This window comes from Talpa occidentalis, unplaced genomic scaffold (assembly GCF_014898055.3).
Source record: "Talpa occidentalis isolate TD23 unplaced genomic scaffold, MPIMG_talOcc4v2.1 talOcc4.4, whole genome shotgun sequence".
Classification (NCBI taxonomy): Eukaryota; Metazoa; Chordata; class Mammalia; order Eulipotyphla; family Talpidae; genus Talpa; species Talpa occidentalis.
In genome coordinates, this window is record NW_023604295.1 from 86,451,706 (window position 1) to 86,473,274 (window position 21,569).

General features: G+C 38.6%; 1 protein-coding gene across 1 annotated transcript in view; it reads left to right on the plus strand.

Moving 5' to 3' along the window:
• Positions 1–15,263: 15,263 nt before the first annotated feature.
• Positions 15,264–21,569, plus strand: part of ERICH6 (glutamate rich 6) — a 58,600-nt gene continuing 52,294 nt past the window's right edge. The window contains exons 1-3 of the mRNA XM_054701117.1: positions 15,264–15,340; positions 15,423–15,718; positions 16,605–16,662. Coding sequence (XP_054557092.1) covers positions 15,264–15,340; positions 15,423–15,718; positions 16,605–16,662 — 431 coding nt within the window. The remainder of the gene's footprint in view (positions 15,341–15,422; positions 15,719–16,604; positions 16,663–21,569) is intronic.

A 21,569-nucleotide genomic window follows, 5' to 3' on the forward strand; every position in this document is an offset into this window, starting at 1 on the left:
GAAGGAGAAAGGGAAATACAAGATAGTTTCACTTATATGTGGAATCTAGAAAAACCAAACAAAGGGACATGAAACAAAGAAAAAGCTTGCAAACTGATTATAGATCAGAGGCATACAGCAGGGGAGGGGGAGGAAAAGGGGTCAAAACAGGGGAGGGAAGAGCACAAGGACTGTGGTGATGGATCATAGGTGGTATGGTGATCATAGGTGGTATGGTGATCATAGGTGGTATGGTATGATCATATGGTGATAGGAGAACCATGGGAACTACACCTGAGGAGAGAAATCAAATACTATCTAAAAATTAACAAAGTTGTTAAGAAAATATATACATTTTTTGAAAATACTACAAAAAAGAGAATCTTATGAAAACCCAGCTTGAATAGGATAGGCCAGCAGCCCACACTGACGCCTGGTTGAGCTGTGCATTCACCACTGTCATTGATGGAACAGGGCAAATAAGTTAACTCTGCCAGACTTCTGAAACACACTGACAGACCTTACCCCCCCTGTTAAAGTCACATTAGAAAATAACAGGAGATATTTAACCCAATAACAAACTACTCTCAGATGTCCAAATCCTGGTGTGTTATCAGAACTTGAGTCAAAGTATAAAAACATTATGATTCAGAAAATAGAGTCAAGAGAAACCGAGAATATCTCCCCCACGCACAGATGTTCCTCTACAAATCTCCCACTCATAACACTTATGTAGGGTAAGCTGTCATTTATTAAGTTGCTCATTTGCTAAAAACTCCTGGGATAGTAGGTAGTTAACAAGCAGAGGAGAGTTCAATTCAACAAGGAGTTTACAATTCAGACGCAACTTTCTTCTTAGCCTCTAAAACACTTAGATATTCATTGTCTATGCCTATTAAATCTGCCTCTTCTTTACCTTATCAGTTTGTCAGATCATCGACAAGCTTTGAAAGAAACATGTGCATCAATGTCTTAATGCATTTTAATTGCAGGAGACAATGGGAATCAAAATGTCAATATATAATGCAAGATTTACAATGTGCCAGGAGATTTTCCAAGTTATTGCATATTATTAACTCATTGAACCATCATGAAAAGTCTATAAAATAGGTACAAGGAATATCAATTCTTGAACCATTTCAAAGAAGTGCCTATTAGGCCACTGTATAGGCTTATCAAAATTATTTTTCCCATCTTTAAAGATGTGGATGCATAGAGCCTTTGGGAATCCTAACTAAGTCATACAGCTGGTCAATTTTGGGGCTAGGGTTTAAACCCAAGACAAATTAATATTTTAACTGTGTGGCTCTCCCCTAATATAAACATCATGAGCTACAGGAGAAACCTGTGTACTGCTGACTCCCCTGCTCTACAGCACTTACTCAACAAATGGTTTTGAATGAATGGATTACTGAGTATACTGAATGAATGAAATGATGGTTGGTTGGATGGATGGATGGAAGGATAGATGGATAGATGGATGGAAAGCCCTGTAGGAATCAGGAAGGGGAGGAATGGCCTTGGAGTTTTTAGTCTTGGCACAGTCAAAGGGCAGCTACTTCTCTGTAACTGCAGGAGCACTCCAGAGACAAGAAACAAGACAGAGTTAGGTTTACAATTAATAGGGATGAAGTCAAAATTTCAGGGAAGCTGGGCTTGATCTCAAAAGAAGTAGTGAAAGGATATGAAGTCAGGGAGGAGATAGCAACAGAATTTAGGGGATTTGGGTAGAGAAGAGTATTTGCTGCATTGCCCCTTTTTCCATCAACCTTTCTCCAAGGCACTCCTTGCTCGTTGCACAGTAATCAGAAGAGAGAACTCCTTATGAAATTATTCAGGGGAAAAATAAAGTTGATGTCACTACTAATTAAGAGGCTTTTAAAACGTGCTTTCAGCAATCACGTTCTGAAAGGATCTTGTAAGAGAGGAAAATAAAATGGAGAAGAGGCAGAATGAAATATGCCTGAGGGCTGTGGTGACTTGGTGGTGGATGTGGTGTGGTAACATGCATCCAAGCACGTGTTATTCTCTGCCTCTGCATCGTATACAGTAAAATAAACCAATATTGCCTCAATTATGAAAAAAATTTGTTTACATTGGATGCACTAAAACATTATTTTATAGATTTTAAAAGTAACATTTCCTAAAGCAAACCTATGCTGTTCTAAAAAATAAAATAAAGTACTCCTTAAGAAAATCAAAATATATGAAAGTCTGTTGTTGCCATTTTGCCCATAATTTTTTTGTTCTATTTCCTTATTCATTTCTTTATGTGTGTTCCATTCTTTAGTTTAGATATGAAAACTTCTTTCAACAGTCCCTGGAGTGGGGGAAGGGTTAAACACCTTCAATTTCTGTTGATCTGAGAAGGCCTTTATTTCTCCTGCATATCTAAAGGAAAAACTTGCAGGACAGAGTATTCATGGTTGGAACTTTTTATCCTTAAGTATTCTGATGACATCATTCTATTCTCTCCTTACCATAGTGTTTCTTCAGAGAATACTGACATTAGCCTGTTGGGGTTCCTTTATTGGTTATATGCTTCTTCCCCTAGCGAGAGTCAGTGTTATTTTTTTTTAATGTAAATTACTAAATTTATTTAAAATTAAATTTAAAATTTGAAAGTCTGAAACCATTGAAAAGATTAAATTAGCAATTACAAGTAATCCCCCAATCGGGCCTCCCCGGTGGCGCAGGTGTTGAGCGCTGGGTTGCGAAGCTGCCCGCAGCCTCTGCAGCCTGGTTCAATCCCCGGCCACCGGGCGAGGGTCCTATATGGTGCGAAGACTTCTCCTGCTGCCTGCTGCTCCCCTCAGCAGTGTACTTCGTCAGTCTGCCTGTTCTGCTCTGCTCTCCGCTCTGGCTCTGGTGAATTCTCTCACCCTCCCGCGCTTCTGACTGTACTCAGTGCTTGTATAAATAAATAAATAAATCTTTAAAAAAAAAAAAAAAGTAATCCCCCAATCACCAAAATAAAAATGAAATAAAAACAAGAATCACCAGTTCAATTTCATTGTTTTTAAAAGTCCAACAAATTGTTAATACAATGGAAAGTCTATACACCAATTTCATGAATAAACATGGAATAAAAATTAAAAATATTAGAACTTGGAATACACCAAATGCTCTATGTAACAACAAATATAAGTTCACACTAAGAATACTAAAACAATTTAACATAGAAAATGTGTGTATATGTTGTTTGTATAGTAAAACATTAAAAATGCAAAAATAGCATTTAATAAGATCAAATATACAGCAAAAGAGACACTAACCAAAACAAAGAGACACCCTACTAATTGGGAAGTAAAAATAAACCCTCTTGTTTTATATATATATGTGTGTGTGTGTTATATAGATATATATCTCATATAATTTTATTATAGATTATATAATTTTATTATATATTATATATATATTACATCATTCTTCCTTTTTGTACAATGCATGCTTTCTTCTTTCAGGTGTAGTCCCTGCAAAATTCCCATCACCAATTCACCCGTGCACCATCACCATAGTCTCTTGTGTAAGAACACATCCCCTCCCCTGTTTTGATCCCTTTCCCTTCCCCCCGCCCCCACAGTGTGTCTTTGATTAATAGTTGCCTGTTAATTTTATTTTTAGTGTATTATAATTATTTATTTTTCTTAGTCCCTTATTTGGGTTCCCTACATTCCTTCTATAAGTGAGACTATCTGATATTTTTCCTTTTCATGCAGGTTTATTTCACTGAGCATGATCCCTTCCAACTCAATCCATGTTGCTGCAAATGGCATGAGTTCATCTTTTTCGACTGCTGAGCAGTATTCCATTGTGTATATATGCCATATCTTCTTGAGCCACTCATTTATTTTTGGGCATTTGGGTTGTTTTCATATCTCACCTATTGTAAATAGTGCTGTAATAAACACAGGGGTGCAGGTATCCTTCTAAATCAATGTTTGTGTGTCCTTGGGGTAGATTCCTATGAGTGGAATTGCTGTATAATATGGAAGCTCCATTTCTTAGTTTGAGGAACCTCCACACAGCTTTCCATGATGGATGGACCAGTTTGATTTCCACTAGCAGTGTAGGAGAGTTCCTTTTTCACCACATCCTTGCCAACATTTGTTGTTTCCATATTTTTTAATATGTGCCATTCTCACTGGTGTAAGGTGGTATCTCATTGTGGTTTTGATTTGCATTTCCCTGATTATAAGTGATGCTGAGCATTTTTTTTTCATATGTCTTTTGGCCATTTGCATTTCCTCTTTGGAGAAATGGCTTTTAGCTCTCCTGACCATTTTCTGACTGGATTGTTAACTTTGTTTTTGTTGAGTTATGTGAGCTCTTTGTAGATTTTTGTGATCATTTCCTTATCAGTAGTATTGTGTGCAAAGGTTTTTTTCCCAATTGGTAGAGTGTCTCTTTGTTTTGGTTAGTGTCTCTTTTGCTGTACAGAAGCTCTTTAATTTTATGTAGTCCCAGCTGTTCATCTCTTCCTTTACTTTCTTTGCTTTGGGGGATGTGTCTTGAAAGATGTTACTGAGATGTATGTCATGTAGTGTTTTGCCTATATTTTCTTCTGTATATTTTATGGTTTCAGATCTTATGTCCAAGTCTTTTCTCTATTTTGAGTTTTTGTGCATGATTTAAGGTAGTAGTCTAGCTTCATTTTTTTGCATGTACCAGTCCAGTTTTCCCAACACCATTTATTGAATAAACTCATTGTTCCATTGCATGTTCTTTGCACCCTTGTCAAAGATTAGTTTTTCATAAATATGTGGATTTATTTCTGGGTTTTCTATTTTATTCCATTGGTCTATGTGTCTGTTTTTGTTCCAGTACCATACAGTTTTAATTATTATGGCTTCATAGTGATCCTATTTGGATTCCTTGTAAAAATGTCTTTCTTGTGTCTTACTGCCCTGGCTAGGACTTCCAGTATTATTTTAAAAGGCAGTGGTGAGAGTAGACATCCTTGTCTTGTTCCAGATCTTAAGGGAAAAGCTTTGAGATTTTCACCACTGAGAATGATATTGGGTATGGGTTTGTCGTATATGGCCTTTATTATGTTAAGGCATGTTCCTCCTATCCCGAGAAATTTGAAGGCCTTCATAATAAATAAATGTTGAACTTCGTTGAATGCCTTCTCAGGATCTATTGATACAATCATATGATTTTGATTTTTATTTTTGTTGATGTGTTGGATTACATTAATTGATTTATTGGATGTTGAACCATCCTTGTACCCCTGGAATAAATTCCAATTGGTCATGGTGAATTACCTTTTTGATGCATTATTTGATTCTGTTGGCTAGGATTTTATTAAAGATTTTTGCATCAGTGTTCATTAGAGAGATTGACCTATAGTTTTCCTTTTTTGTGTTGTCCTTGTTCAGTTTTGGTATTAGTGTAATGTTGGCTTCATAAAAACGTATTTGGTATTGCCTCTTCCTTCTCAATTTTTTGAAAGAGTTTGTGTAGTAGGATAGGTACTAGTTCATTTCTCAACATTTGGTAGAATTTATTTGTGAAGCCATCTGGTCCTGAGTTTTTGTTTTGGGGGAGGGTTTTGATTACTGTTTCAATTTCACTGCTTGTAACTGGTCTATTTAGGTGTTTTATTTCTTCTTTATCTAGCTTTGGATGATTATATTATTCTAGAAATCTGTCCATCTCGTCTAGATTGTTGAACTTGTTTGCATATAGCTGTTGATAATAATCTCTGATTACTCTTTTGATTTCTTCTGTGTCTGTTGTAATGCCACATCTTTCATTTATGATCCTATTTATTTGTGCTTTTTTCCATTTTTTTTCTTCGTGATCCTGTCTAGAGGTTTGTTTATTTTGTTTATTTTTTCAAAGAACCAACTTTAGGTTTCATTGATCTTTTGGATTGTTTTTTTAACTTCTATTTCATTTCATTTCATTTCTTTCTTTCTTTTTAAAGATTTATTTTATGTATACAAGAGCTGGGGTACAGGCCAGAGGTGTGTGTGGGGGGTGAGAGGATTCACCAGAGACAGAGTGGGGAACAGAGCAGGCAGATTGACTAAAATACCCTACTGAGGGGAGCAGCAGGCAAGCCAGGAGAGGTCTGCTGTGCCATGTGGGTTGCTCCCTGGCTGGCCGGGGATCGAACTCATGCTGCAGAGGCTGCAAACAGCTTCATAGGTTGTTTCTTAATCCTTTGTGCCACTAGGGAAGCCCTATTTTATTTATTTCTGCTTTGATTTTTATTGTTTCCTTTCTCTCCTACTGGCTTTTGAGTATTTTTATTGTTCTTTTTCCAGTTCTTTAAGGTGAGAGAATAGGTTGTTTTTTTGAGTTCTTTCTTGTTTCTTTTTTTTTTAAGATTTATTTTATTTATGCATACAAGAACTGGGGTACAGGCCAGATGTGTGTGGGGGGTGAGAGGATCCACCAGAGACAGAGTGGGGAACAGAACAGGCAGATCGACTGAAATACACTGGTAAGCGGAGCAGTGGGTGAGACAGGAGGGGTCTGCTGCGCCATATGGGTAGCTCCCTGGCTGAGGATCAAACTTATGCTTCAGTGGCTGTAGATGGCTTCATAGTGCTGTATCTCAACCCCTTGCGCTACCAGGGAGGCCCTCTTTCTTGTTTCTTGAGATGAGCTTGTATTGCTATATATTTCCTCTTATAACTGCTTTTGCTGTGTCCCATACATTCTGGAAAGTTGTGTCCTCATTATCAATCATCTCAAGGTATTTTTAATTTTTTTCTTTGGTCTCCTCATTGATCCAGTGGTCTTCCAGTGGGTTTCAATCTCCATGAGATAGGAGGGTTCCTTGCTTTCTTTTCATGGTTTATTTCTAGTTTGATGCCTTTGTGGTCAGAGAAGATGGTATGATTTTGATCTTAGTGTATCTGTTGATGGTTGACTTGTGTCCTACTATGTGATCAATCCTGGAGAATGATCCATGTGCACTTGAGAAAAATGTGTACTCATATTTTTTTGGGTGCAGTGTCCTATAGACGTCTGTTAAGCCCATGAGGTCTAGGTCCTTATTTAGAAGTCTAACGTCCTTACTTATTTTTTGTCTCATTGATCTGTCCATTGGTGAGAGTGGTGTGTTAAAGTCTCTTATGGCATATGTATTTTCTTTGATGTCTGTTTTCAGAGATGATAATAATTGCCTGGTATATTTTGGAGCTCCTTCATTTGGTGAGTATATGTTGATGATTGTTATGTTTTTCTGATATATTGTCCCCCTAATCATAATGTACTGACCATCTATGTCTCTTTTTACTTTTTTTAGTGTGAAGTTTATTTTATCTGATATAGCTGTTCCTTCCTTCTTTTTTGTTCCATTTGCTTGTAGGATTGTTTTCCAACCTTTTACTTTCAGTCTACAATTATCTTTTGTAGTTTCCTGTGGAGGACAAAAGGTTGGGTCCTGTTTTTTAATCCAGTCCGCTACTCTGTGTCTTTTTATTGATGATTTAGTCCATTTACATTAAGAGTTAATATTGATACACTAGCATTTATATTAGCCATTTTGTTTGCCTTTTTGTGATTCTATTCCTTACCTTATTCTGATTTTCCTACTCATTCATTTGCTGGCTTTGGCTTTAGGGTTTCTAGTAATATTTTTTGGAGTGGAGGTTTAATAGTAACAAATTTCTGGAGATTTTGTTTATCTGAGAAGGTTTCAATTTTTCCTCCATAGACAAAGGAAAGTCTTGTGGAGTAGAGTATTCTTGGTTGGAATTTTTTTATTGACTTGGAGTTTGCTAAATATGTCACTCCATTCTCTTCTTGCCTGTAGTGTATCTTCTAAGAAGTCTGATGTCAGCCTAATTGGTTTTCTTTCATAGGTTATCTGTTTCTTTGCCCTCGTAAGTTTCATTATTTTTTCCTTGTCTTGGACCTTTGGAAACTCTACTGTTATGTGTCTTGATATAGTTTTCTTTTCATTGTGGTAATTTGGTGTTCTTCTAGCTTCTTGTATGTCTATATTCATTTCTGTCTTGATGCTTGGGAAGCTCTCTTCAATTATCTCCTTAAATAGTTTCTCAGTTCCTTTATCTTTCTTCTCACCTTCTGGGATTCCTATGACTCATATTTCCTTTCCTCGTGGTATCAGATATTTCTCGAAGTGTTTCTTCATTCTTTTTTATTTGTATTTCTCTTTCCTTTTCTTTTTTGGTTCCTTTTATGTCTGTATCTTCTAGAGTACTGATTCATTCTTCCATTTCTTCCATTCTATTTTCATGGCTTTTCCCCAAATTCTTGAGTTCCTCTACTAATCTCTGAATATCCTCCAGTTCTTTCATTATATTCTTCTCTTTCTCAGTTTTCTTTTAATGTTTTCATTATAGCTTTTTTGAATTCTTTGTCTGCTAGGTATAGATATCCTTCCATGTCCATGTTATCAGATTCTGGAGGAAGTTGACTTTCTGTGGTGTATTGTTCCCAGAAAGGCCTGCTTGATTTTTAGTAATTCTCTTTCTTCCCATTGTTTGTCTTTGGCTTTGTTTTGTTTGTAGTGCCCTTGTACTGCTTGTGGGCATGACTTCTGATTTCTCTTGCTCGGTGTGGATGTGTCCACTTTAGTGTCTGATCTGGTGTGGCTGGATACACATCTGTACACTCTTCTATTATGGTAGGTGTTCTGAGCTATGTTTTGCACCAGGAGACCCTGCTTTTCTGGTCTCCAGTGAGTAGGATGAAATCTGATGTCTCAACCTGTGGTAGTTGAGAGTCTTGTGTAGAGTGTTGCCCCTCCAGACAAATTCTGTGGCCAGGTCCACTGAGAGGTGCTCTGCAGTCTGTGTGGAGTATATTTCTCTGTTGAACTGCTAGGTCCCTCTAGGCCTGTCTCAGAAGAATACCAGGATCAAAAGAGAATAAGAAGAGAAAGGAGAGATGAGAGCAAAGATGATAGGGAGATATAGAAGGAACAAAGGTTAGAGAAGAAGGAAGGGGCTAGATAGCGAGATGAGGAAAGAAGAGGAGGAGGGAATGTAGCAGAAAAAGAGGAGAAAGTGGTGATAGTAGTGTTGGAAGGGGGAAAGAAGAAAGAAGAATCAGAAAACAGAAATAAGAGAGAGGAAACAGATAACAGACAACAAACTGGCTAATAAACAAACACATCAACAGATGGGAGAAAAATTGCTTTCAGGGTTCTGCTGTTTCCCAGTGAGTTAGCATCCCACAGGAGAGAAAAAGAAAAACAAAACAAAACAAAACAAAACAAGCAAAACCAAAACACCAAGCTTGGATAGCACAAAAAGAACCACAGCTGTGGGTGTGAGTGTGGGTGGATCGACACACATTCTGGGCCCGTGAGGTAGCTGGGTGAGTGTTGGGGCTCCTCCAGCCTCCCTCACCTGAGGGCTTAGGGAGCCAAGAGGGCCCCAATGTAGGAACCAGCCGTGCTAGGATCCCCCTGGTGTCCTTCCTGTGTAAAAAACTCCCTACCGGTTAAATGTTAATGCCAGTCTTTGGAGGGTGTGGGTGAGGAGGGGAGCCAATTTAAGGGGGCCACTCCCTGCACTTTATGTCTGTGGGGAGGCCCCACTTGCCCACTCTTTGTTGTCAAGACCCCCTCCAATACCTCAGGATTCCTGGCTTCTTGTCTTCCAACTTTCTTCCTTTACTTCTAGGTGTTGTGGGGCTTTGTTGAGGTAGCAAGGGAGCAATGTTCTGATGATTTTCTTTTTTTCCCTTCCCCCATCTTTCCAAGTTCCCTGGGCAGTCTGAGAAAATCACAGGTGTCGCCAAGTCTGCCTAACTCATCCAGGTCCTGCCTGGATCTCACAGTAATTTCTCCCTAGTGGATGTTTTTATGGGAGAATTTGATCCCCTCATCCCTTTGCTGCCATGTTGATGATGTCACTCTAGTGTTTTTTTATTTTGATTGCTATATGTCTTGGTGTTAGTCTCATTTTTTTAGGTATCCTTTTAGATTCATGAATGATATGTATATTTCCTTCTTCAAGTTCAGGGGAGTTCCACCCTATTATTTCTCTAATAAGTTCTGTGTTCCCTTCTCTCTCCCCCTTCTGGAATACCCATTGTTCTCATATTGCCTTTTCTCATGGAGTCGGATAATTCTCAAAGTGTTTCTTTATTTTTTTCTTCATATCTCTCTTTCTTTATTCACATGGATCTGTATATTGTCACCTTCAAGGTAGGTGATTTGATCTTCCATTCGGTCTATTCTGCTCCCATAACTTCTTCAGGATTTTTTATCTCCTCTATCGATTATTTTACTTCTTGCATTGCTGTTATTTTCTTATTTAGAGTTTTAATTTTAGTCTTCTACTCAGTAATTTTGTTTCTCAGTATATTCATTTGTTTTTCTTATTTAACAGAATTGATAGGGCACCACACCCCCCAAAAAACTTAATAAATATTATTTTCATGTGTCACATGGGTCATACTACAGTATTGATCACATGTTGGGTCACAAGACAAGTCTCAACAAATTTATGAAGATCAAGATCAAACCAAGCATATTATCTGATAATAAGGGTATCAAATTAGTAATAAACCACAAAATCAGGAAAAAAAAACCTCTAATAGATGGAAACTAAACAACACACTACCGAATATAAATTGTGTTAATAGGGAAACCAAAGAAATATCTGTTAAGTCATATATATATCTATATGCACACATACATACATAGATATATGTATATGTATATTCTTATATATCTTTTATATATCTTATATATAAGATATTTATATATATAAACCCTTGAGAAATGTGATAACAAGGGAACAATCTTCTAGAAGTTATGGGATACAGCAAAAGCTTTATGAAAAGGAAAGTATATAGCAATAGAGGCTCATACCAAGAAAAAAGAAAGGAAGTTACAAAAATTAAAGTAGAAATAAATGGAATAGAAATGAAAAAGACAGTCCAAGAGATTGAAGAAACCAAAATCTGGTTCTCTGGGGAAAAAAAGGTAAACATCTAGCTAGGCTTACCAAAAAAAAAAAAAAAAAAAAAAAAAGGGAGAAAATTCAAATAGGATTGGATATGAAAGAGGAGAAATTACAACAGAAGTAGAAATTCAAAGGATAATAAGAGATTATTATGAACATGTATATGCTAATAAATTCATAAACTAGAAGAGACTGATATATTATTAGAATCATACAACTATCCAAGACTAAGTAGGAAATAAATAGAAGACCTGAACAGACCAACCAACAAACAAGGAAAATACAACAGTAATCAAAACTGTCCCCAAAAACAAAACCCCAGGACCAGACAGTGTTATAAGTGAATTCTAACAAATCTTCAAAAAGGAGCTGATAGCTATCCTTCACAAACTTTCAAAAAACTGAGAGAGGGATACTTCCAAACACATTTTATGAAACCAACATTGTACTAATTTCAAAACCAGATAAAGATCATACAAAAAAGAAAAAAGAAAAATCAGGCCAATTTCCCTACTGATGTTCCTCAATAAAATCTTAGCAAGCAAAATCCAACAATGTACTAAAGGGGGTTAATAAATTAACCCCCTTTAAGTACCAACAACGTACTAAGTACCCTTTAAGTACCAACAATGTGTTAAGTACCAACAATGTATTAAGTTGCCTATGAACTTCTCATACCTCACTCTTGTTGAAACATGTCTTCACCACTTCCATCTCTAACCTACCCTTCTTCATTTCTTTTCAACCATCAGTCTCTTTGTATTCCCTTAGATACCCAGATAACAATTATCTATCTGCATAATATATTTTTTACATCATGACCAATTGGGATTTATACCAGGGACACAAGGGTGATTTAACATCTGAAAATCAATCAGTATAATTCACCATGTCACTAAAAATAAAGATAGATATCATATGACATAGAATAGATCCTGAGAAGGCATTTGATAAGATTCAACATCCATTTATGATGAAAACCCTCAAAAAACTGAGGATAAATGGTAAATATCTCAATATAATAAAAGTCACATGACAAGCCCACAGTTCACATCATCCTCAGTGGTGAAAAACTAAAAGGTTTTCCACTAAGATCCAGTGCAAGACAAGATTTCCACTTCACTACTACTATTCAACATAGTATTGTTAGTCTTGGCTAGGGCAATTAAGCAAGAAAAGCATATAAAAGGAATCTACATGGGGAAAGAAGTAATGTACTTATTACTTGCAGATGACATGATATTACATGTAGAGGATCTTAAAGAATCCATTGGAAAACTAATTGAAACAATAAATCAGTTCAGCAAAATGACCTGGTACAAATCAACACGCAAAAATCAGTCACCTTCCTATATACAAACAATGAGGTAGAAAAGAAAGAAATTAAGAAAATTATGATCATCACAACTACACCAAAAAAGAAAAAAGTAAACACCTAGGAGTAAACTTAACAAAGGAGGCAAAGGACCTACACAAATAAAATTATGAAATTTTGCTGAAAAAAACACAGGGAAATAGAAAGACATCCCCTGTTCATACCAGAAGAATCAACATTGTTAAAATAGCCATTCTACTGAAAGCAATATACAGATTCAAAACAATACCTATCAAAATTTCAATGGCATTCTTCAAAGAAATAGAACAAACAATACTGAAATTCTCATGGAACCAAAAAAAAAAAAAAAAAATCCTGAATAGCAAAGTGATCCTGACAAAAGAGAGGAAGAATGGCAGCATCACACTTCTAGACTTCAAACCATACTACAAAACTATAACAATCAAAAAAGTATGGTACTAGAACAAAAACCAGGTGCACAGATCAATGGACTAGAACTGAGATCCCAGAAACAAACCCACACATATGGACAATTATACTATGAAAAAGAAGCCAAGAATATACATGGGAACAAGGAAGGCCTCTCCAATAACTGCTGTTAGAAAAATGGACAGCCACATGCATAAGAATGAAAATAGACCACTATCTCACACCACACAAAAAATAAACTCAAAATGAATAAGACTTGGATATAATACCTGAAACCCTAAAATACAGAGAAGAAAATACAGGCAAAATACAGTTGACATAGGCTTCAGAGATGTGTTTGTGGATTTTTCTTCAAAAACAAAGATAACAAGAGAATATCAATAACTGGAACTACATCAAACTGAAAAGCTTCTGCACAATGAAAGAAACCATCACTAAACCAAAAAGACATACTACTGAATGTGAGAAATATTTGCACACCATTCATCTGACAAAGGGTTGATATTCAAGGTCTACAAAGAAGTCATATAACTTAACAAAAAGAAAACAAATAACCCCTACCCCCCATACACATATGGGCAAAAGAGCTAAATTGGCACTTCCCTAGAGAAGACATACAGATGGCCAATAGGCACATTAAAAACATTTAACTTCGTTATTGTCAGAGAAATGAAAATCAAAACCACAATGAAAGAACCACCTCACATCTGTATGAATGGCCCATATGGAAAAGACCAGAAACAACAAGTGCTGGTTAAGGATGTGGAGAAAAAGAAACTCTCTTACGCTGTTGGTGGGAATGCACTGGTCCAATCCCCTATGGAAAACAATACGGAAGTTTCTCAAAAGATTACAAATGGATCAGCCATATGACCCAGCAATTCCACTCCTAGGTATCTACCAGAATAGTGCAAAAAAACTAATTTGAAGGGAACAAGCACTCCCATGTTCATATAGACTCAAACAAAGGTCAGCTAAATTAAGAACTAACACAAAAAAGCTGACTACAGAACTGAGGCTACCAGAGGGGCAATGTGGATGGAAAGGGCAAGAGCAAGGTGGGGGAGGAGCACAGTGACCCATGGTTATGAACTCTGAGTGTCTCTGTGGCGGGTGCAAGGCAGTAATAACACCTAACGCAGGAGATCCTACACAGACAACTGTGTAGAGCAGTGCTAGACCAAAAAAAAAAAAAAAAAAAAAAGTAATTAAAAAAATAAAGAAAATAAAAATGTGATCTATATTTATAATAAAAATTTAAATAATTAAATGTTGTCTCCAAATAGTTTCAGTGAGTCACCAGAAGTGGGGGAAAGGGAAACACTAGATGGTCCAGCACTTTTTGTCTCTGAAATGGTAAAAATACAAGAGTGATTCCATTATGAGGATAAAAAGACATTGCTCCTTGTTGATTGATTCCAAAGAAAGGAGATTTACCAAGACTTTCAAAAAAGGTTTTAAAAACATTCTAAATGAGGTGTACTTTTAAAAAATTAATTCACCATGCAATTGAGAAAATATTGTACTAGTCACAGAACCCAGGGAACTCAGAATAAGCACAAGCACTTTCTCCCAGGCCCATGTTCCATCTACATCAGGATTCCCATTCTCTTCTCGGAGAATTCTCAAAAACAAACCTGCCTCCTCTGAACAGTTCACTTTCACCATGTATAAGTGGTCAGTTGACTTACTCAAAAATGGTTTGGATTATTGATTTTTAAAAATGTTTTCATGTGTACCTCTACCAGACTGAACGTTTGTGTTCCCTTAAAAATCATATGTTGAAATCTACCCTCCAATGTGATGATATTTGGACTTTTGAAAGGTGCTTAGCTCATGAGCGCAAAACCTCACCAATGGGATTTGTGTCCTAATCAAAAAGGTCCCAGCGAGCATCCTTGTTCCTTGTGCCCTGTGGGAACAGAGTGAAAAGGCCTATGAGCCAGGAATCAGGCTCTCAGTCTTGGGATATTCTAAAAGGAAGTTGAACTCTGCCGTGAATGTGTGTTCCAATCTGAGTATTAGGAAAAGGAATGTCCATTACACCTATTTAGGTGTACACAAACATTTTATAGTAATTTTAGCAAGGACGAGCTGAAAATAAGGCCCCAAACAGGCACAGTGGTGTCTAAGCGATCAGATGCCTCAGGCCTTTTCCAAGCCAGAAAGGATGGATGGAACAAGCCATGAGCAAAATCTGGACTAAAATCACTAACAAGATCAATAATGATAATTGAGGCCATAGTTCTAAAAAATTAAACCAGCAAAGTATGACTAAAGGGTAGATTCCCATTTTGGTCAACAAAGTTTTATTGTGAGGTTGCCACCGGCATCTGTCTACCAAAAACACAAAAACACAAACTTCAGCATCGGAAACAGCAAGCGACCCGCTGGAGTCCAGAGCCCGCGGCCCCGCGCCCTCCCCTCAGGAAGCCCCGCCGGGGAGGGGCGGCCCGTCCCGCGCGGGCTGCGGGGGCGCGGGGTCCTCCGAGGCCCAAGACCGCCGGCGCGCGGGGCCCGCGGAGGAGCCGCCCGCGGAGGAGCCGCCCGCGGCCTCCCCCGCCCGCGGCCACCCGCAGCCGTTGCCGCGCAGCCGCCGTCCCGCCACCGCCGACATGCACTCGGGGCGCGGCTTCGCGAAGCGGGAGGACCCCGACCCGGACGAGGACGCGGAGGAGGAGCAGGAGGAGGAGCAGGAGCGGGAGGAGGAGGAGCCGGAGCGGGAGGAGGAGGAGCCGGAGCGGGAGGAGGAGGAGCCGGAGCGGGAGGAGGAGGAGCCGGAGCGGGAGGCGGCGGAGGCCGAGGCGGAGAAGGGGCGCGCGGGGCGGCGGAGAGGGAAGGCGAGGAGGGCCCGGCAGGCCCAGGGACGACGCCTTCTGGAAGGTTCTGGACTTGGGCGACGACGACGACGACGCCGCGAAGGCCGCCCGCCCCCGCCTCGCCAGCGTGGTCAGCCCCAGCCTGAGCCCGACGCCGCCGCTCAGCAGCACGCCCAGCCTCAGCCTGTCGTGGAGCCCGCCGTCCAGCCCCGCCAGCGCCGGCTCGGCCTGGAGCTTCTCCACGCAGAGAAGTACCGCCCGCCCCCGCCCCGCCCGCCCCGCCCCGCGCCCGCCCCGCGCCCGCGCCCGCTCCCGCTCCCGCTCCCCCTCCCCCGTCCCGGCCCGGGCCCGTCGCTGCCGCGTCTGCCCGCCACAGGCCGCCCCCCGCCCCCCGCCGGTGCTCCTGGCCCAGGCCTGGCCGGCCCGCCCGGGCTGTTGCGGAGGCCGCGACTGCAGCTTGGGCGGTGCCGTCTGAAGCGCTCTTCCTCTAGGACATTCCTGCGGGCGTTGGCGGGCGGTCGCGGTCTGTCCCGCGCGCCTCCCGCGCTCCCTCCCGCGCTCTCGCTCTGTCTGTCCCGCGCTCTCGCTCTGTCTGTCTCGCTCTGTCTGTCCCGCGCTCTCTGTCTGTCCCGCGCTCTCGCTCTGTCTGTCCCGCGCTCCCGCTCTGTCTGTCCCGCGCTCCCGCTCTGTCTGTCTCGCGCTCTCGCTCTGTCTGTCCCGCGCTCTCGCTCTGTCTGTCCGGCTCTCATGCATGCAGGCACGTTCCACTCTCCTGGAGTGGTGCCTTCAGGGTGCGTTGCTACTAAAACCATCCTGCAAAAAACAACTCATTTTGTATTTAGCTTCTGTACTGAAAGCACTCACCTTCCTTAAAACAAAGGATAGAGCAGTTATTTAGAGTAGGAATCTCAACCTCCCAATTATGACATTAAGATCACTCTTTCTTGGGGTGGTGTGTGTCTTGGGGGTGGGGGAAAGCCTCTACCCCTGCCCATGCCATTTAGCCCCTAGACCCTTTCTTGACAATCAAAAAATGTCTTCCAACCTTCCCAGATATCTCCCGGGACACAAATTTGACCTTTTGAGAACTGCTGGCTTAGAGCGAGTGGCCAAGGTTTTTAATGTTTCATTCTACAGGTTTTCCTAAAATATTTCAGAGATTTAGGAAAGATGAGAGTGAAATATATTCAGATAGGTAAGAAAACGTTTTCTGTTTTTGTATTACTTTTTTGAAGCTGATATTTTGCCTTTTGGATAACCATATTGGGAGGGTAGAATAAAATCATCCAGGGTATTTACAACAAATTTATTGAAAAGGTTTTGTTGCTGGTTTTTTTTTTTTTTTTTTTTTTCCCCTTTCAATCTACGTGTTAGATACTTTGGAGGAGCTAGAGACAAAGTCCTTTCCATCTCCAGTTTATTACTTACCAGTAGAGATTGTTCACCTATAGATATAACAAAAGAGTAACTATATATCCAGTATTTTTGCTTTTGTCATTGTGACTTGCTTTACTGAACATAATTCCCTTGAACTTCCCTGCATTATGCTATAAATGGCTGACTAGTATTCCATAGTGTGATTGATTTACCATAGTTTCTTGATCCATTTGTCTATTGATTCACATTTAGGCTGCATGCACGTCCTAGCTATTATAAAGAGTGCAGCAATAAACATTTTTGAGTGTATTCTTTTTTTGCGTTGCTGGTTTTATACTCTTTGGATAGATGCCCAAGACTGGAATTGCTAGGCCATATGGTATTTGCAATTTCAGGTTTTTTTAATTATGAAAATATTTTAATGTATAGCAAAGTCAGAAAAATTTTACTATCAACATGCACATACCCACTATTTAGATTCTAATACTAACATTGTCTGAACTTGATTGCTCTCACATCCATCCATGTATCCAGTCTTCTTTCCACATATAATTTTTTTCTTTTCTCTTTTTTTACATTGTTGTTGGGTTTTGTGTATCTGATTTCTCCCCTCAGTTGTAATCCCCATTAATCTCCCATCACCACCTCAACAGTGAACCGACACTGTAGTCTCCTGTGCTCTTTCCTCCCCTATTTTCACCATCTTCTTCCCCCCTCCCATGCTGCATATCTCAGATCTATAATTTGCCTTCTAGTTTTGTCTCCCCCCCCAACCCTTTGTTCAGTTCCCCTATATTCCTGCTATAAGTGATACCATCTGACATTTTTCTTTCTGGCTTATTTCACTGAGCATAGTCCCTTCCACCACCATGTTGCTGCGAATGGCATGATTTTATCTTTTTTGGTTGCTCTGTAGTATTCCATTGTGTATATGTACCACATCTTTTTGACCTAATCATCTGTTTTTAGGTATTTAGGTTGTTTCTATAGCTTATCTATTATAAATAGTGTTGCAGTAAGCATTGGCATCCAGGGTTCCTTTAGAATTAATGTTTTTGTGCCCTTTGGGTAGATTCCTAGGAGTGGAATTTTTGGGTCATGTGTTAGCTCCATTTTTAGTAATTTGATATATTCCAAAAGCTTTCCATAGTGGTTGCACCAGTTTGCATTCCCACCAGCAGTATAAGAGGGTTCCTTTTTCTCCACATCCTCGTGAGCATTTGTTGTTTTGAGTTTTTTTAATATGGACCATTCTCACTGGTGTGAGGTGGTATCTCATTGTGGTTTTGATTTGTATTTCCCTGATTACAAGAGATGTTGAGCATTTTTTTCATACACCTGTTGGTCATTTGCATTTACTCTTTGGAGAAGTGTCTTTTTAGCAGTTCTGCCCATTTTTTGACTGGATTGTTTGCTTTGTTTTTACGGAGTCATGTGAGCTCTTTGAAATCAGTCCCTTACCGGTTGTATATAGTGCAAACTTTTCTCCCAGTCAGTAGGTGTGTCTTTATTGTGGTTATTGTCTCTTTCTGTACATAAATGTGTGTGTTGTTGTATTTTTTTTATGTAGTTCAAGCTATTAAACGTTTCCTTCATTTTCTTTGTTTCTGGAGATGAGTCCTTAAAGGTGTTTTGGAGTGTTTTGCATGTCATGGAGTGTTTTGCCTATGTTTCTTTCTATACATCTATGGTTTTAGGTCTTATATTCAAGTCTTATCCATTTTGAGTTGGTTTTTGTGTGTGGTGTGAGATGGTGGTCTAGTTTCACTCTTGCATGTAGCAGTCCAGTTTCCCCAGCACCATTTTTGAAGAGATGATCCTTGTTCTATTGCATATTCTTTGCTCCTTTGTCATAGATTAGTTGACTATATATACACACATATATATTTATATACATACATATGTAACTTTATTTCTAGGTTTTCAGTTAGGTTCTGTTGGTCTGTATGTCTGTTTTGTTCCAGTGGCATAGTGTTTTAATTATTATGATTTTGTAGTATAGTTTGAAGTCTAGGAGTATAATACCGCCATTCTCCCTCTTTTTAGTCAGAAAATCCTTGACTATTCGAGGTTTTTTGTGATTCCATGTGAATTTCAGCAATATATTCTATTTCTTTGAAGAATGCCATTGAGATTTTTATTGTAATTGTGTTGAATCTGTAAATTGCTTTTGGTAGGATGGTCATTAGTGTTAATTCTTCTAACCCATGAACAGGGAATGGCTTTCCATTTCTTTGTGTCTTCTATTTCTTTTAACAGTGTTTCATAGTTTTCATTGTATAGGTCTTTCACTTCCTTTCTTAGGCTTATTCCCAGGTATTTCATTTTCTTTTGGGGGGGTACAGTTGTAAATGGGATTGTTTTCTTAATTTCTTCCTCTGCAGACTAATTGTTTGCATATAGGAAGGCGCTGATTTTTGTGTATTGATTTTTGTACTTTGCTAAACTGGTTTATTGTTTTAATTAGTTTTTCTATTGAGCTTTTAGAATGCCCTCTATATATTATCATATCACTACAAATAGAGATAGTTTTACTTCTTTCCCTATTTGGATTCCTTATAAGTCTTTCTCTTGCCTTAGTGCTCTAGCTAGGACTTCCAGTATTATATTGAAAAGCACTGGTGACATCCTTGTGTTGTTTCAGATCTGAAAAGGAAGGCTTTCAGTTTTTCACCATTAAGAATGATATTGGCTGTGGGTTTGTCATATATGGCTTTTATTATATTCAAGGTCATTATTATCCCAAGAGTTTCAAGGACCTTCACATAAATTTATGTTGAACTTTGTAAAATGCTTTCTCAGCATCTATTGATATGATTATATTTTTTAATTTTTTTTTTTTGTTGATGTGTTGAGTTACGTCAATTGATTTTCAGATGTTGATCCATCCTTGTGCCCCTGGAATAAATCCCACTTGGTTATGGTGTATTACCTTTTTGTTGTATTTTTGGATTCTGTTTGCTAGGATTTTATTGAGGATTTTTGCATCACTGTTCATTAGGGACATTGGCCTTCAGGTTTGTGTGTGTGTGTGTGTGTGTGTTTATTTTGTTGATTAGGGTAATGCTGACTTCATAAAATATATTTGGTAGTATTCCTTCTTTCTCAATTCTTTGAAAGAGTTTTTGAAAGATAGGCACCAGTTCATCTTTGAACAGTTGGTGGAACTCATTTGTGAAACCACCTGATCCTAGGCTTTTGTTTTTGGGAAGGGTTTTCATTATTGTTTCAATTTTGCTGCTTGTAATTGGTTTGTTTAGGTTTCTATTTTTTCTTTATCCAGTTTGGATGATTGTTTCATTCTAAGAATTTGTCCATCTCTTTTATATTGTTGAACTTGTTTGCATATAAATGTTCATAGTGATCTCTGATTATTGTTTGGATTTCCACTTGGTCTGTTGTAATTTCTCCTCTTTCATTCATGATCTATTTATTTGAGTTTTCTCCCTTTTTTCTTTGTGAGCCTGGCTAGAGGTTTTCTATTTTGTCCATTTTTTCTAAGAACAAGCATTTGGTTTCATTGATCTTTTGCATTTCTTTTTTAATTTAGATTTCATTTATTTCTGCTTGAATTTTTATTATTTCCTTTTTTCTGCTGACTTTTGTTGTTTTTTTCTTGTTTTTTGAGGTGGGAGATTAGGTTATTTCTTTGGGTCCTTTATTGTTTCTGTAGGCCCCATTTCCCTTTTATTACTGCTTTTGCTGTGTCCCATACATTCTGGAAAGTTGTGTCCTGATTGTCATTCATCTCAAGGTATTTTTAAACTTCTTCTGTGATTTCCTCACTAATCCAGTAGTCTTCCAGTAATATGTGGTTCAATATTCATGAAATGGAAGTGTTCCTTACTTTCTTTTAGGGGTTGATTTCTAGTTTGATGCCTTTATGGTCAGAGTTGGTATGGTTCCTTCTTCATTTATCTGTTGATGTACATCTCATGGTCTAACCTGGAGAATGATCCGTGTGTGCTTGAGAAAATATGTGTTTGATTTTTTTTAACATGTAATGTCCTATAGATGTCTTCTAGGATCATGTGATCTAAGTCTTTATTTAGGGCTGTTGTATCCTTGTTAATTTTTTGTCTTGTCCATTGGTGAGAGTTAGGTATTGAAGTCTCCTATTACATATATATTTTCTCTAATGTCTGTTTTCAAAGACATTAGTATTTTGATGCTCCTTCATTTGTTGAGTATATATTGATGAGTATTATGTCTTCCTGGTGCATTGTCCTATTGATCATTTTATATGACCATCTATGGCTCTTGTCACCATTTTTAGTTTTAAGTTTATTTTATCTGATATAAGTATGGCTGTCCTTGCCAATTTGCTTGTGGAATTGTTTTCCAACCTTTTACTTTCAATCTATGTTTATCTTATTCAACTAGGTGTTTCCTAGAGATAGCAGAAGGTTCGATTCTGTTTTCTAATCCAGCCTGCTACTCTGTCTTTTTATTGATGAGTTTAGTCCATTTATATCTAATAGAAGTCTGAACTTGCCACTTTCTTTGTGGTTCTATTCATTACCTCATTCTGTTCTTCCTGTCCATTCCTCTGTTGGTTTAGATTCTAAGGCTTCATGTAATATGTCTTGGAGTGGGGGTTCAGTACTAGTAAATTCCTGAAGAGTTTGTTTGTTTGAGAAGGTCTTTATTTTTCCATCAGAGAGGATGGAGAGATTTGCAGGGTAAAGTATTCTTGGCTGGCATTATAATATGTTTCTCCACTCT